The sequence below is a fragment of the Jaculus jaculus genome, chromosome 18 (genome assembly GCF_020740685.1).
Source record: "Jaculus jaculus isolate mJacJac1 chromosome 18, mJacJac1.mat.Y.cur, whole genome shotgun sequence".
Taxonomy (NCBI): Eukaryota; Metazoa; Chordata; class Mammalia; order Rodentia; family Dipodidae; genus Jaculus; species Jaculus jaculus.
In genome coordinates this window covers 10,609,491-10,624,277 of record NC_059119.1, presented here as the reverse complement: position 1 = coordinate 10,624,277, position 14,787 = coordinate 10,609,491, and the positions used below count along the sequence as shown (strand labels likewise).

General features: G+C 45.0%; 1 protein-coding gene, 1 long non-coding RNA gene and 1 pseudogene across 3 annotated transcripts in view; 1 reads left to right on the top strand and 2 right to left on the bottom strand.

Moving 5' to 3' along the window:
- Ddx50 (DExD-box helicase 50) overlaps positions 1–6,040 on the bottom strand; it is a 37,822-nt gene extending 31,782 nt beyond the window's left edge. Inside the window, exon 1 of one of the 2 annotated variants that reach the window (XM_004657881.3) lies at positions 5,613–6,040. In XM_004657881.3, the coding sequence (XP_004657938.1) occupies positions 5,613–5,699 (87 nt within the window). In that variant the 5' untranslated portion in view covers positions 5,700–6,040. The remainder of the gene's footprint in view (positions 1–5,612) is intronic. The other variant, XM_045137486.1, reaches the window with a different exon arrangement.
- Positions 6,041–6,084: 44 nt separating this feature from the next.
- On the top strand, positions 6,085–6,644 carry LOC123455784. The gene is made up of 2 exons (XR_006634138.1): positions 6,085–6,172; positions 6,401–6,644. It is a non-coding gene; the product is annotated as an uncharacterized LOC123455784 (long non-coding RNA).
- A 4,883-nt stretch (positions 6,645–11,527) lies between these two features.
- Positions 11,528–12,544, bottom strand: LOC101598875 (annotated as a pseudogene).
- Positions 12,545–14,787: the final 2,243 nt, after the last annotated feature.

Genomic DNA, 14,787 nt, shown 5'->3' with positions numbered 1-14,787 from the left:
CAGGATAAGGTAGGAGTGCTGAGCTCAAGGCCAGTCTGAGACTAACTCCAGGTCAGCCTGGGCTAGAGCAAGACCCTACCTTGAAAAAAAAAAAAAATCTGATGACCTGGATTCAATTCCCCAGTACCCATATAAACCAGATGCACAAAGTGACACATGCGCCTAGAGTTTGTTCACAGTGTCAAGAGGCCCTAGTGTGTCCCCACTCTCATTCCTTCATTCTCATTCTTTCTGCTTTCAAGTAATATAAAACTAAAACTAAAAAACAAAACAAAACAAAAAAACCAGCTGGGCGTGGTGGCTCACACCTTTAATCCCAACACTCAAGAAGCAGAGGTAGGGGGATCACCATGAATTCAAGGTCACCTGAGACTACATAGTGAATTCCAGGTCAGCTTTAGCTTGAACCCCCCCCCCAAAAAAACCACAAAAAACCCACTATTCTGCACTTGGCTATTTTTGTGTGTGGGTGTAGGGAGGCCACAAGTTGATGTGTCTTCCTCAATCACTCACCATCTTGTTTATTGACACAGGGTCTCACTTGAACCCAGAACTCACCGATTCAGCTAGTCTAGCTAGTCAGCTTGCTGTGGGGACCCCATCTCTGCCTTAAGAGCACTGGGATTCCAACCCAGCTTTAAATGGGGTGCTGATAGTCCATCTCAGGCCGCATGCTTGTAAGACAAGTACTTTACCAACTTAAGCCGTTGCCAATCCAGCCCTGCAACTTTAGTTTTTGTTTGTGTGGAGACTATGTCTCACTGTAGCCCAGGCTGACATCAAACTCCCTCTGTGATCCCAGGCTGGCCTCAAGTTCACAGCCATACCTCCTACCTCAGCCTCCCAAGCAAACACTGGGATTAAAATGTGTGCCACAACCCCAAGCTGAACTTCAGTTTTAAAATACCAAACTGGGGCTGGAGAGATGGCTTAGCAGTTAAAGCACTTGCCTACAAAGCCTAAGGACCCAGGTTCTATTCCCCAGGACCCATATAAGCCAGATGCATTAGGTGGCTTATGTATCTAGAGTTCATTTTTGGCTAGAGGCTGTGGCACGTCCATTCTCAATCTCTCAAATAAATAAATTTAAAATACTAAACTGGTGACAAGTATTTTTAATATTTGCAGACCACAAGAAATGACAGGGATGCTCAAAACTTCTTCAGAATCACTTGGTCAAATGTTCAAAAATAAGTCAGATAGCAATAATTAGTGCTAGTAAAAACTATAGGCACCAAATTCTTCACTGTAACTGACACAAAGATGCAATTTTTAGTTCATGTCAGCATATAATTTTCTCATCCATAAAATAGCTGTGAAAACTCAGTAATATGTAAAAATGCATTGAAATTACATGATACATCATTTCATCTTTAGCTAACTGCACTAACATCCCCCAAGCCAGTAAACTGTATAGAACATTATTTATAGAGTCACCCATTGGGCTTGAATTGCTCCTGGGCCCTGTACTCCAGGGAAAAGATGAAACAAGGCAAAGTGAGACTTTGAAGTCCAAAGCCAAAAACAACTTTGTGTGTGTGTGTGTATACGCACGCATGCATGTGCGCACACATGCGTGTGTGGTTTTTCAAGGTAGGGTCTCACTCTCTAGCCCAGGCTGACCTGGAATTCACTATGTAGTCTCAAGGTGGCCTCAAACTCCTGGTGATCCTCTTACCTCTGCCTTCCAGGTGCTAAGACTTAAGGTGTGTGCCACCATACTAGGCCCAAAAACATCTTAAGGTGATAAAAGATATTACTGTACTTTGATCTACAGTGGGTAGCACTGTTTGGCTTACATTACTCCCTATGCCCTTCCTATCCTCTGGCCTGTCGTCTTCAACAGTTCCTCTCATTCAACCTTCAGTGGATGCTTCGGTCTTTGCCATGCAATAGCTTTGCTGCACACTTAAGACTCGTTTCTCAATCTGCATTCCTGCCCTGCTCCAAGAACAGTAAATGCATGAGCTTCTGGCTGTTAGGTGGATGGTGAAGAATCAAACTGAAGCCAATGGGTTTTGTAAGCCAGTACAATCTCCCTAGCCCCCTGGCATTCCTGTTCTAAGAATCTGTATCTCGGATCCTCATCTCAATGCCAAACCTAGCCTAGTGTTCTGTTAGTTGATATTCCAATCCATTTCTAAATCTCTACTCATCTTTCATAAAGAATAATCAATAAGTATTTCTGGAGAATTTACAATGTAAAAGCCACCAACTTTCAAGAATATAGAGATACGCAAGGACAAAGTTGTGGTCATTTTCCTGAAGAATCTTTAGAAATAAAGTAAAAACTAACTTTATAATGAGGCACATAATAAATGCCACCACATGATAGAGGTAACACTGGAGGCCAGGAGTGGTGGCACACACCTTTAATCCCAGCATTCGAAAGGCAAAGGCAAGAGGACTGTCATGAGTTCATGGCCACCCTGAGACTACTTAGTGAATTCCAGGTCAGACTGGGCTAGAGTGAGACCCTACTTCAAAGAAGAAGAAAAAAAAAAAAAACAACACTGAAACAATACTCCTAAGGGAGTAACCTAACTGTATATTGTAGTAGTTAGAAAAAAACATTAACTAGACTTTAACAGATAATGGGATTTGAGTGCAAAAGGGGAAAAAAAAACAAGAAAAAAAAAAAAGAGGAGGGCTGGAGAGATGGCTTAGTGGTTAAGGTGCTTGCCTGCAAAGCCAAAGGACCCAGGTTCAATTCCCCAGGACCCTCTTAAGATGAATGCACAAGGTGGTACATGAGTCTGGATTTCACTTGCAGCAGCTTGAGGCCCTGGCACACCCATTCTCTCTCTCTCTCTCTCTCTCTCTGTCAAATGAATAAATAAATAAAAGTAAAATTTAAAAAAAAGAAAAGCTACAATTAAAGCAAACATTAGCTTGGAGATTCCAATTAAAGTTTACTTTTGGAACCTACAGTAGTCAGCTTCATGAAGCACCAAGAGGAATGGTGGTCGCTGAGGCTGGGAGGAGAGGAATGGGATTAGTGTCTAATAGGCACAGTCTCCACTTGGGAAGATGAAAGGTTCTAGAGATGGGTGGTAATGACTGACTATAGGACAATGCAAACTGTACTTAAGACTAAGGAACTTAAAATGGTTAAGATGTGGGCTGGGGATTTAGCCCCAGGTTTAATCCACAGCACTGCAAAATACATGCTAAAAATATAAATTTTAGCTAGGCATGGTGTTGAACGCCTTTAATCCCAGCACTCAGGAGGCAGAAGTAGGAGAACTGCCATAAATTTGAGGCCACCCTGAGATTACATAGTGACTTCTAGGTTAGCCTGGGCTACAGCAAAACCCACATTGGAAAAAAATTTATATATATATATATACACATATATGTGTGTGTATGTATGTGTATATATATATATATAAATGTGTGTATATTATATATATATATATATATATATATATATATATATACACACACACACATATTTAAAGGACTGGACTGGAAGTCAGGCATGGTGGCACATACCTTTAATCCCAGCACTCAGAGGCAGAAGTAGGAGGATCTCTGTGAGTTCGAGGCCACCCTGAGATGACACAGTGAGTTCCAGGTTAGCCTGGGCTAGAGTGAGACCCTACCATGAAACCCCCCCAAAAAAATTAGGGGCTGAAGAGATGGCTCAGAGGTTAAAGGTGCTTGCCTGCAAAGCCTGACAACCCAGGTTCAATTCTCCAGTACCCACATAAAGCCAGACCCACAAAGGTAGTGTACACATCTGGATTTCATTTGCAATGGCAGGAGACCCTAGCATATTCTTTTTCTCTGCTTGACATAAATAAAATAATATAAAAAGACAAAAAGGTGAGCTATACGGGTTTTGGTGGTCCATGCCTTTAATCCCAGCACTCCAGAGGCAGAGGCTGGAGGATCACTGTGAGTTGGAGGCCAGCCTGAGACTACCTAGTGAATTCCAGATCAGCCTGAGCAAGAGTGAGACCCTACCTCGGAAAACCAAAAAAAAAAAAAAAAACAGTTACAATAAACTGAGTTTTCCAAATATGCTTCAATTCCCATTGAAGGTAAAAAGCAAGGAAGGATGAAGGAGGAAGAAAGTTGGGGAATGGGAGGGATGAAGGAAAACTAGTAGGTTGCAATGTTACAGTTTACCTTAGTGATAACCTGCAGGGTTATTTTCTGCACTGTAGCACTATACAGAGTATCTTACTAAATTTCAGATGTGACCTTCCAAGGGTCAGGGTCTAATGCGGAAGACGTGGCAGAAAGAATGTAAGAGCCAAAGGAAGGATAGGACTCTTTACAACGTGCTACCCCCAGACACAAAGTGGCCTGTATATCTGTGGCCTTACAGTGCCTGACACTACCTACTCAAGACCATCACAAGAGGAGGAAAAGATCACAACATCAAAATAAAAGAGAGACTGATTGAGATAAGGAGGGGATATAATGGAGAATGGAGCTTCAAATGGGAAAGTGAGGGGAGGGAGGGTATTACCATGGGATATTTTTTATAATTACGGAAGTTGTTAATACAAATTGGAAAAAAAATAAAAAATTCATAATGGAAAAAATAAATAAAAATCTAATTGTAAAAAATAAAATTTCAGATATGAAATAATGCCATTTTGACCCTCTTCAGCTTGTTTTCTTTACTGTAGGTCAAATGCCTGTGGTAATTTTTTTTTTTTTTTTTTTTTTTGGTTTTTCGAGGTAGGGTCTCACAATAGCTCAGGCTTACATGGAACTCACTAGGTAGTCTCAGGGCGGCCTCGAACTCACGGAGAGCCTCCTACCTATGCCTCCCCAGTTCTGGGATTAAGAGTGCGCCACCCACACCCGGCTTTCCAGTAAAAATTTTACCTGTGCATTTTCATAGCACCTTGATCTTCTATGGTTTCAGGGGTTTGTGTATTTGTTTTTGTTGTTTTCTCCTCTACCTTTTCTTTTTTCGGAGATGGGTGTGTGTGGAGGGGGCGGGGGAGTCACTAAAAACTCCTCTTCACAGGTTCCTTAAGGGCAGGGACCATTTGGCATATTTCATTCGTTTAAACTCCGAGGTACTCAGCAAAGAATCTGGCACAAATCAGGGTCAATAAATACCTGCGGACTGAAAACCCTGACGACAAGGACAGGAGCCCAGGATCGGCATCACTGCCACATCCTGACAACTCCAGCGGCAGCACTTGCTCTTAAGCCTCTATGAGCCAGTTACCGCTTTCCCCGGGACTGTTTGCACACAGGACATGGTGACAGAAGGGACACAGAGCCAAGGCCATCATCTACACATACATTTTATATATGTATGTTACATACGCATATGTACGCACCACATAATACACGCACACGTCTGTATGTGTACGTTTGTGTATATTCACATATGTGTACGTATGTATATGTGTGTGTGTTTTATATATATATATATTCTCTCGAGGCAAACGGTCCCCGGAGCGACCTGAGAGGACCGAGGACAGCGCGAGGGAGAAGGACGCCCTGAGATGCTGCGGCCGGGTCCCGACAGGCCGCCGTCACCACCACCACCACCACCATCACCATCATCAAGGGACAGCTCCCCTCCCCGCCCAAGCCGGCGCAGCCCAGAAGGAGGCGCGGCCCATCCTCCAGCGCACCTTTTGCCTGTCGTTTCTTTGGCTCTCGGACTCTTCCAAGGGTGCCTCCAGCTCCATGATGTCCCCCCAAAGGAGTTTCCCAGGCATCACTGGCCGCCGCCGCCTCCTCCCTCCGGGCACGGCGGCCACAACCACCTTACAAGAAAAGCGACAGCATGAAAGGAATCGGGGGCAGGGCGGCCGCCGGCTACAGCCGTGCGTCACATCCGGGACACGCACCCACCGCGCGGGCGGGAGAAGATAAATCCGGGATATTCTGAGAATGAGTTCTTCCCCTAGGGTTGGGCGTAACCACTCGACCAATGAGCGTGAGAGGTGCCCAGCTAAGCCCGCCCTTGCTCTGAAGTGATTGGCTGATAACAAAGGAAAAAAAACCCTGGCCAATCTCCAGAAAGGACCGCGCACTGATCAGCGTGAAGTATCCTGTTTCCCGCCCCTCCCCCGTCGGGATCCGAACACTTTCCCTCCGCACGTCCGAGACTCAGTCCCCGAGGACGCTTCCCGTCATGCACCGCTGGCGCCGGGAAGCGCCCCCTCACCCTCAGCCCTCAGCGTGGAGGGTGAGGGGGCGCGCAGGCGCACCGCGACCTGGCTCCGAGGGCCTTTCCGTCCTGAGGCGGCTGGGGGCGCCACGCGGAGCTCCTCCATTCGCCGCCGGAAGCTGCAGCCCTGCGCCCCGCCCACTGCGGCGGACGGGCGGGGCGTTGAGTAACTGCCGGCGGCTGTGCGCGCGGGCCTGCGTAGCGGGCTGTCAGAGGTCTCCAGCGGCCTTTTTTTAATTTTTTTAGATGCTTTTGAGATGACGCTGAGGAGGACATCGTGCGGCAGTGGTTTCACGCCCTCTGGGGAAAGCCCAGCCCAGCCGCGGAAGGAATGTGTCCCGAAGCCACACCGTCAGTTAGTAGCACTGCCGGGACTAGAGAATCGAACTCGTGCCTTCTGGGCTCACAGGGCCGGAAGCTGCGGCTTCGTAAATGTTTGTAGAAAGGCCCTACCATAAGAATCAGGAGGAAAAAAAAAAAAAAAGAAAAACCGGGCATGGTGGTGCACGTCTTTAATCCCGGCACTCGGGAGGCAGAGGTAGGAGGATCGCCGTTAGTTCGAGGCCACCCTGAGACTCCATAGTCAATTCCAGGTCAGCCTGGGCTAGAGGGAGACCCTACCTCGAAAAACCAAATAAACAAAAAAGGAACGCTAGTTTTCTTTTACAGAGAAAGCGAGCTTCTTGCCGACGATGATACTCTTGTAATAAAAGAGCATTTTAATGGTGATCAGCTAACTGCGCAGTTGCACACACCACTGAAAACTTGGAACTTCACCTGAAACCGTGCTGATAGGATGCCGCTCAGCCCTGCAAAGGGAAGACTCCGCAGAGGTGGGCGACACTCACGTATCGCTGGACTACGTCACCTGTGAGCATCCAACGTGTGTTTTCGGCAGAATAGCAGATTGCTCCCGGTCTTGAGTGTGCGGCGGATCAGTCCTGGGGCACTGGGACCACGAATATTAAATAAGGAGGACTGACTGCTGCAGAACTTCTGCAACTCTGGGTTGATGTCCAGTCGAGGAATGTGTGTGACCCTGGTAAATGCAATCCTGGGTGGTAGAAAACTGGCTTTTTCCTATCATGATGGTCACAGTTCCAAATGTGGGCTTTTTTGTTTGGTTGGTTTTTGTGGCCTTGCACCCCACAGACAGTTGTACTGTAGCCCAGAACACTTTATGAGATGTGTGCAGGAGCAAGGAGAAGCTGGGGCTGAGGGTGCCACACACTAAGTTGGGGAGGCCACACACAGTAACGAAATAGTTTTAGCTCCCATGGGGTCTTAATTTTGAAATTCGTTTGTATGCCAAAGCTTGTAGCAGCAAGTCTGAAAAGGGAAGAGACAATAGACTGTTCTATATCACCCTACTCAAGGGACTATTTTCAGAATGACCTGTGGCAACTCTGCAAGTGCTTCGTTTCCAAATCCTGAACTGACTGAAACCAATCTGTGGAGGGGGGCGTATATGTAAAACTACACATAAGTAACTTCCCAAGCAGGTGCTTAATTGGAAAATACTGGAGCATTATATATATATACATATATATTCAATAGATGTAATCTTGGTTAATCGATAAGAAAACGTGGGAATAGGAAACGTTTTTCTCATTTAAAATATTTTATTTATTTATTTGTGAGAAGGAAAGAGGCAGAGAGAGAGATAGAATGGCTGTGGCAGGGCTTCCAGCCACTACAAACTCCAGATGCATATGCCACCTTATGCATCTGGCTTAGGTGGGTACTGGGGAATCGAACCGAGGTCCTTTGGCTTTGCAGGCAAGTGCCTTAATCACTAAGCCATCTCTAAAGCCCTTTTTTTCTCATATAAAACTTAAGAGATTTGTGTGCTGTTTGTGATCAGGCATATCATAGATTAATTAAAATGCAGGGCTGGAGAGATGGCTTAGCGGTTAAGCGCTTGCCTGTGAAGCCTAAGGACCCCGGTTCGAGGCTCGGTTCCCCAGGTCCCACGTTAGCCAGATGCACAAGGGGGCGCACGCGTCTGGAGTTCGTTTGCAGAGGCTGGAAGCCCTGGCGCGCCCATTCTCTCTCTCTCCCTCTATCTGTCTTTCTCTTTGTGTCTGTCGCTCTCAAATAAATAAATAAATAATTTAAAAAAAAATGTATAGCAACTGAAAAATCCTGAGCTCAAGTGATCCTCCTGCCCTAGCTTCACTAGACTGGAACTACAGGCATGGTCCAGGGTGCTTGCCTCCAAAATACAATTTTATCAGAACGTCTTTGTTTTCCAGATACCTTAACAGAGTTACTGTTAAAATTTCTTTTGCAAAAATAAAAATCAGGGGGCTGGGGAAATGGCTCAGCAGTTAAAGGCAAGCTTGTGCGCAAAGACTGCCAACCCCGGTTCATATTCTCTGTCTGCTTACAAATAAACAAAAAATATTTTTAAAAAGAGATGCATGCCTTTAATCCCAGCACTTTGAAGGCAGAGGTAGGAGGATCACCATAAATTTGAGGCCACCCTGAAACTACATAGTAAATTCCAGGTCATCCTGGGCTACAGCAAGACATAAAGCCAGATGCACAGGGTGGCACATGTGTCTGGAGTTTGTTTGCAGTGGCTAGAGACCCTGAAGTGCCCATTCTCTATCTGTGCCTCTTTCTGTCTCTTCCTCTATCTCTCAAATAAAATATTTTTTTTAAAAAATAGCCAGCCATGGTGGCACATGCCTTTAATCCCAGCACTCAGGAGGCAGAGGTAAGAGGAGCACTGTAAGTTCAAGGCTACCCTGAAACTGCATAGTGAATTCCAGGTCAACCTGAGCTAGAGTGAGACCCTACCTCAAAAACCCAAAATAAGTTGGTGCTAAGAAGTGACGGTTGAGCCTTCAGCACTAAATGAGACATTTCTATCACACCAGACAGAATGTATAGACCCAAAGGACAGAGAGGAGTGCTTTGGAACCCTGTCTTCCAGGCAGTGATCAGTGAATTCATGACCTCACAGAGGCTGTCATTACCTACACAATATCTGTAGAATATTGGACCTGTCAACTTGTCATAAATAATAGAGGAGGGAAAACAAGGGGGGAAGGACATTAAAATAGAAGAGAGAAGAGCTGGAGAGATGGTTCAGTGACTAAAGGTATTTGTTTGCAAAGTCCACCATTCTGGGTTCGATTTCCCAAGACCCACAAAAAGTGAAATGCACAAAGTGGTGCATGTGTCTGGAGTTTGTTGGCGTTGACGAGAAGCCCTGGCACACCCATATTGTTTTCTATGTCAAAATGAAGGAATACCTGTAAAGATGAAGGGGGGTCAGTGGAGGGGAGGTGGGAGAACAAAGAATGGTGGTAGAAGGGAATTTTGTAAATTTTTAAATAATTTTTTTCCTTTTTATTATTAAAATGGGAATTTTAAAAATTTATTTCTTTCTTTATTTATTTGCAAGCAGAGAGATAGATAAATAGAGAATGAGCACGACAGGGCCTCTAGCCACTACAAACAGACTCCAGACACATGTGCCCCTTGTGCAGCTGGGTTATGTGGGTCCTGGGGAATTGAACCTGAGTCCTTTGGCTTTGCAGGCAAATGCCTTAACCGCTAAGCCATCTCTCCAGCCCCTGATTTCTTTTTTTATGTTGTTGTTTTTTGGGTTTTTTCTAGGTAGGGTCTCGGTCTAGCCCAGGCTAACCTGGAATTCACTATGTAATCTCAAGGTGGCCTTGAATTTATGGCAGTCCTCCTACCTCTGCCTCTCGAGTGCTGGGATTAAAGGCGTGCGCCACCACGACCTGCTGAAATGTGAATGTTTTAATGTTAAAGTAGAAAATAGTTACGCGGTGAACAGAGCCACATCAGATCACTCCTCTTACTCTCAAATAAATAAAATATATTTTTAAAAGAAGAAAATAGGGCTGGAGAGATGGCTTAGTGGTTAAGCGCTTGCCTGTGAAGCCTAAGGACCCTGGTTCGAGGCTTGATTCCCCAGGACCCACGTAAACCAGATGCACAAGAAGGCGTATGTGTCTGGAGTTCCTTTGCAGTGGCTGGAGGTCCTGGTGTGCCCATTCTCTCTCTCTAACTGCCTCTTTCTCTGTTTGTCACTCTCAAGTAAATAAATAAAAATAACAAAAAAAATTTTAAGAGAAAATATATACATTAGGGAGAAGAGTGCGTGATGGTGGACCTTCTCACACAGATCACGACTCTGCTTTTGCCTGTACTTTGGATATTTTTTGTTTTATTTTTATTTATTTGAAAGCAACAGAGAAAGAAAGAGGCAGAGAGAGAGAATGGGCTTGCTAGGGCCTCCAGCCACTGCAAACAAACTCCAGATTCATGCACCCCCTTGTGCATCTGGCTAACGTGGGTCCTGGGGAATGGAACCTGGGTCCTTTGACTTTGCAGGCAAACGCCTTAACCACCAAGCCATCTCTCCAGCCCTTACAAAACTTTTTGCCATGCCCGGCTAAAGTGAATTTTTTTAAAGGTATAAAAGAGTAAAAATTCAATATCATATATTTGCCTCCAATACAAGAGCAGTATTAAACAGGAACAACAATATAGTAACAAAAATAGAATTTGTGCGTTTGCCCAAACTGAATTAAGTTTCTTTGAATCAAGGTGAATGGTTTCCCATCACAACCATTACCTCCTCATTTTAACATCAAACACTGATGTGGACAACTGTCTATTCACATAGATTTAACTAATCATGTGCTGATTTGTAAGTAGTTTGTCTTCCACATTTGGTACCTATCAAATACATACCCTTCAAAACAAAGTGTCATGTGATGGTGTAGCCTCACCAGTGAAGGATTTATGAATGAATCACTGACCTCCCTGGAAAATTCTTTTTTGGGGGGAGGAGTTATCAGGCCACCTAAGAAACAGCCCTAATCCCCTCTCAGCAGTTGAACAGTAAACAAAAGAGGCTCTATCTTCCCATTATTCACTCCTAAAGAAAAGTAAACAGTGGATAGAGACAACCTAAAGTTTATTTAACCTTACCCCAATGCCCCCATCTCAGGCTGTGCTGAAGCCTAACTCCTTAAAAATCCCCCACGGACAGTCAGGGGGCCGCTATTCTCTTTTCCAGAGGGAGAAGGCTGCCCTCAGGCCCAGGCTGACCTAGAATTCACTATGTAGTCTCAGGGTGGCTTTGAACTCACGGTGATCCTCCTACCTCTGCCTCCTGAGTGCTGGGATTAAAGGCGTGCGCCACCACACCTGGCTTTAATCCCAAATTCTAACAACCAGAAAGAGTATAAGGTATTTGGCAAATGTCTTGAGACATTAACTGTAAACCAACAGGTATAGACTTCATACAATAAAAGATTCCCAAATACTTTTGTACTGTTAACATTAGGGGGGCAATAATTATCATCAGTTTCAATTCCTGAAAATCTAGTTAAGGTAACCTCTGCAAGTCACTGCTCCACAGTTGCATTCAGTTCTCACCCTCCTTTTGGCAGGGCTGGGTTCAATAGAATCTGGGAAGGTACTCCCCAGAACCTTTCATTTGACAATCAAATGTCAGCTCTTGTCTAGCCTTTGTTTCCTTGGAAAATAATGCTACTCTGGGGAGACAAGCATCGAGGTTATCGATGAAAACAAATGCTAAACCTGAAGATTTGGGTCAAAGTATGATTCACAAAAGGAGACACGTTTCCGTACGAGCAGCGCCTCTGTGAACTCGTCAGGTTCATAGTGCAGGCTGTCCGCAATTCCTCTGTTGTCACGTAACTGCTCCCGTCCTTCATCTTCTTCACCCAACATCACTTCTCCAACACATCCCAGGACAAAACTCGTTCTTCTGGTCTTCACAAGGGCTTTTATACCCCAGCCACAGCCATTGCTCGTTCTGAGAATGCACAGTGAACGCTGTGGGCCTTTGAACAGTCCTGCCGGGACAGTCAGGTCCGCATGGGCACCTGGAGTTGCATTCGTAGGTGGTAGTGCCAGGCTGGATCCTAACTTGCTGGTTCTTATTACAAGCCAGAACAACTCCAGCTTCAGCAGGACAGCACTTCTCCAAGAAGCAGTCTGTAGACGAACACCCCGGGAGCCAGCTTGTGCGCATTGACGCAGCAGAAATCTGAGGGTGGGCCCTCCAAGTCAACAGGGTTTTCAACAACAAATATTCCTTTATGGTTTTTTTTTTTTTTTTTCTGTTGATGTCATCTTGCCATCTTTTCAGAGCAATTCTTTACTTAGCTTTTTTCTCCACAATATACACACCAATGGCAGGTTGCAAAGCTTTTTTTGTCACTGTTTTTTGGAATTACTGTTTCGCTTTTCTTTACCTGAGAGGATTAATTGTGCTCATCATTAGAGAATTGCTGGACACGTAAGATTTTCCCAAGGCTTCCAAGTATTTGGAGAATCTGGCCATCCTTTCCATTCTACAAGATAACATTCCATATCCTTTTCCCACCTCAGCACCTGCCGTGACCATCTTGCAGAGCTTTCATTCAAACTGGCACAGTGGGACCAAAGCGCTAGTTGGCCCGACGCCCCACCCATATCCAGTGGCCTCCAGTGGCCAGCTTTGATTTCACTAACCAGGCAGGTCTCCCACCTCTGACTCCTGAGCGCTGGGATCAAAGGTGTGCACCACCACGCCTGGCTTGCATTCCATCTTTGTCACTTTAACCATGTGACCTTTGACCTTAACCAATTCAATTTAAAATGTGTCATTAGCTAAGTAAGGATAATAATGCTGACAGTACTGGGAATTGGCTCAGCAAACATAAAAGTACTATAAAAACAAGGTACAGGGCTGGAGAGATGGCTTAGCAGCTAAGATGCTTGCCTGAAAAGCCTAAGGATCCAGGTTCCATTCCACAGTACCTATGTAATCCAGGTACACAAGCAAGGTGACACACATTGTGTCTGGAGTTTGTTTGCAGTTCTGGAAGCCCTGGCATGCCCATTCTCTCTCCCTCTATCTGCTTCTCTTCCTAATAAATAAATAATTTAAAAAACAAGGTACAGAGGCATCTCTAAACAATTAGCACAGGTACATCTATACATGTCTCTAGCTCCTAGTTCAAAGCATGATAAAGCTGGGTGTGGTGGCGCACACCTTTAATTCCAGCACTAGGGGCAGAGGTAAGAGGATCGCCATGAGTTCAAGGCCACCCTGGACTACAGAGTAAGTATCAGGTCAGTCTGGGCTACAGTAAGACCCTACCTCAGAAACAAAACAAAAACAACACACTGTAATAGTTTAAAATACTTTGGAAGGCGGCCTCACCATTAACTTAGCCAATTGCTTTGTGAGTTGAGTATTTTGAATCCAGTTACAGTTGCAAAGGTTTCAGAGCAACATCTGTTATCCCAGAAGAGGGCACCATTACCTAAGAACTGTTTGGAAGTTGCTATGACACAGGGCAGATGCTTGTTAAGATTTCCATTAAAGCGAGGCTAAAGTTTGTAACACCCCCGTTCTCATTTCGTATCTCTCTTCCTTCTATTAAGCAACAACCTCTTCTCTGTTCCCTAAAACTGTTTTCATGTGGTTGGAGAGAAGTTCTCAAAATATAATTGTTTTCAATCTTTTCAGTTCTGTGGCTCTTTCCTTGTTTTCTTAATGAATCTGACATTCTGAAACATGTCCTAGAATTCCCTCTGTAGTCCCAGGCCTCAATCTCACAGTGATCCCCCTACCTCTGCCTCCCAAATGCTGAGATTAAAGGTATGTACCACTACACCCGGCAAAATCAATTTTTCAAAAAGCCATTTTGGGTTGGAGAGATGGTTTAGCACTTAAGGTTCTTGTCTGCAAAACCCAAGAACCTCAGTTCGATTCCCCAGGACCCATATCAGCCAGATGCACAAGATGACACATGCGTTTGGTGTTTGTGTACAGCAGCTCGAGGCTCTAGTATGCTTGTTCTCTGTATCTGCTTCTTTCTCTCAAATAAATAAAAATAAGCTGGGGCTGGAGGGATGGCTTAGCGGTTAAGCGCTTGTCTGTGAAGCCTAAGGACCCTGGTTCGAGGCTCGATTCCCCAGGACCCACGTTAGCCAGATGCACAAGGGGGAGCATGAGTCTGGAGTTCGTTAGCAGTGGCTGGAAGCCCTGGCGCGCCCATTCTCTCTCTCTCTCTGTCAAATAAATAAATAAAAAGTGAGATAAGAAAACCTCCCACCACAGTCAGCACCATCACCTGATACACTGAAACTGGTGATGGTTATTGCTCTGTGTTATCTGGAAAAAAAAAAAATGCCATAAATGAGGGCTCAAGAAATTGCTTAGTGGTTAAAGCACTTGCCTGCAAAGCCAAAGGACTCAGGTTTGACTCCCCAAGACCCCGAAAGCCAGATGCAAGGGGGTACATGCATCTGGAGTTTGTTTGCAGTGGCTAGAAGCCCTAACACACTCATTTTATCTCTCTCTACCTGCCTATTTCTGTATCTCTCTCTCTCTCAAATAAATAAAAACGAAAGATTTAACACACCTCCCATGGCTCAAAAGAGGTGGTGGAAAGAATGTAAGAGCTAAAGGGAGGGTAGGACTCCTTACAACGTGCTCCTCCAGACACAAAATGGCCTGGACATCCATGACCTCACAGTGCCTGACACTGCCTACACAAGACCATCATAATAGGAGGAAAAGATGATGACATCAAAATAAAAGAGAGACTGATTGAGAGGGGGAG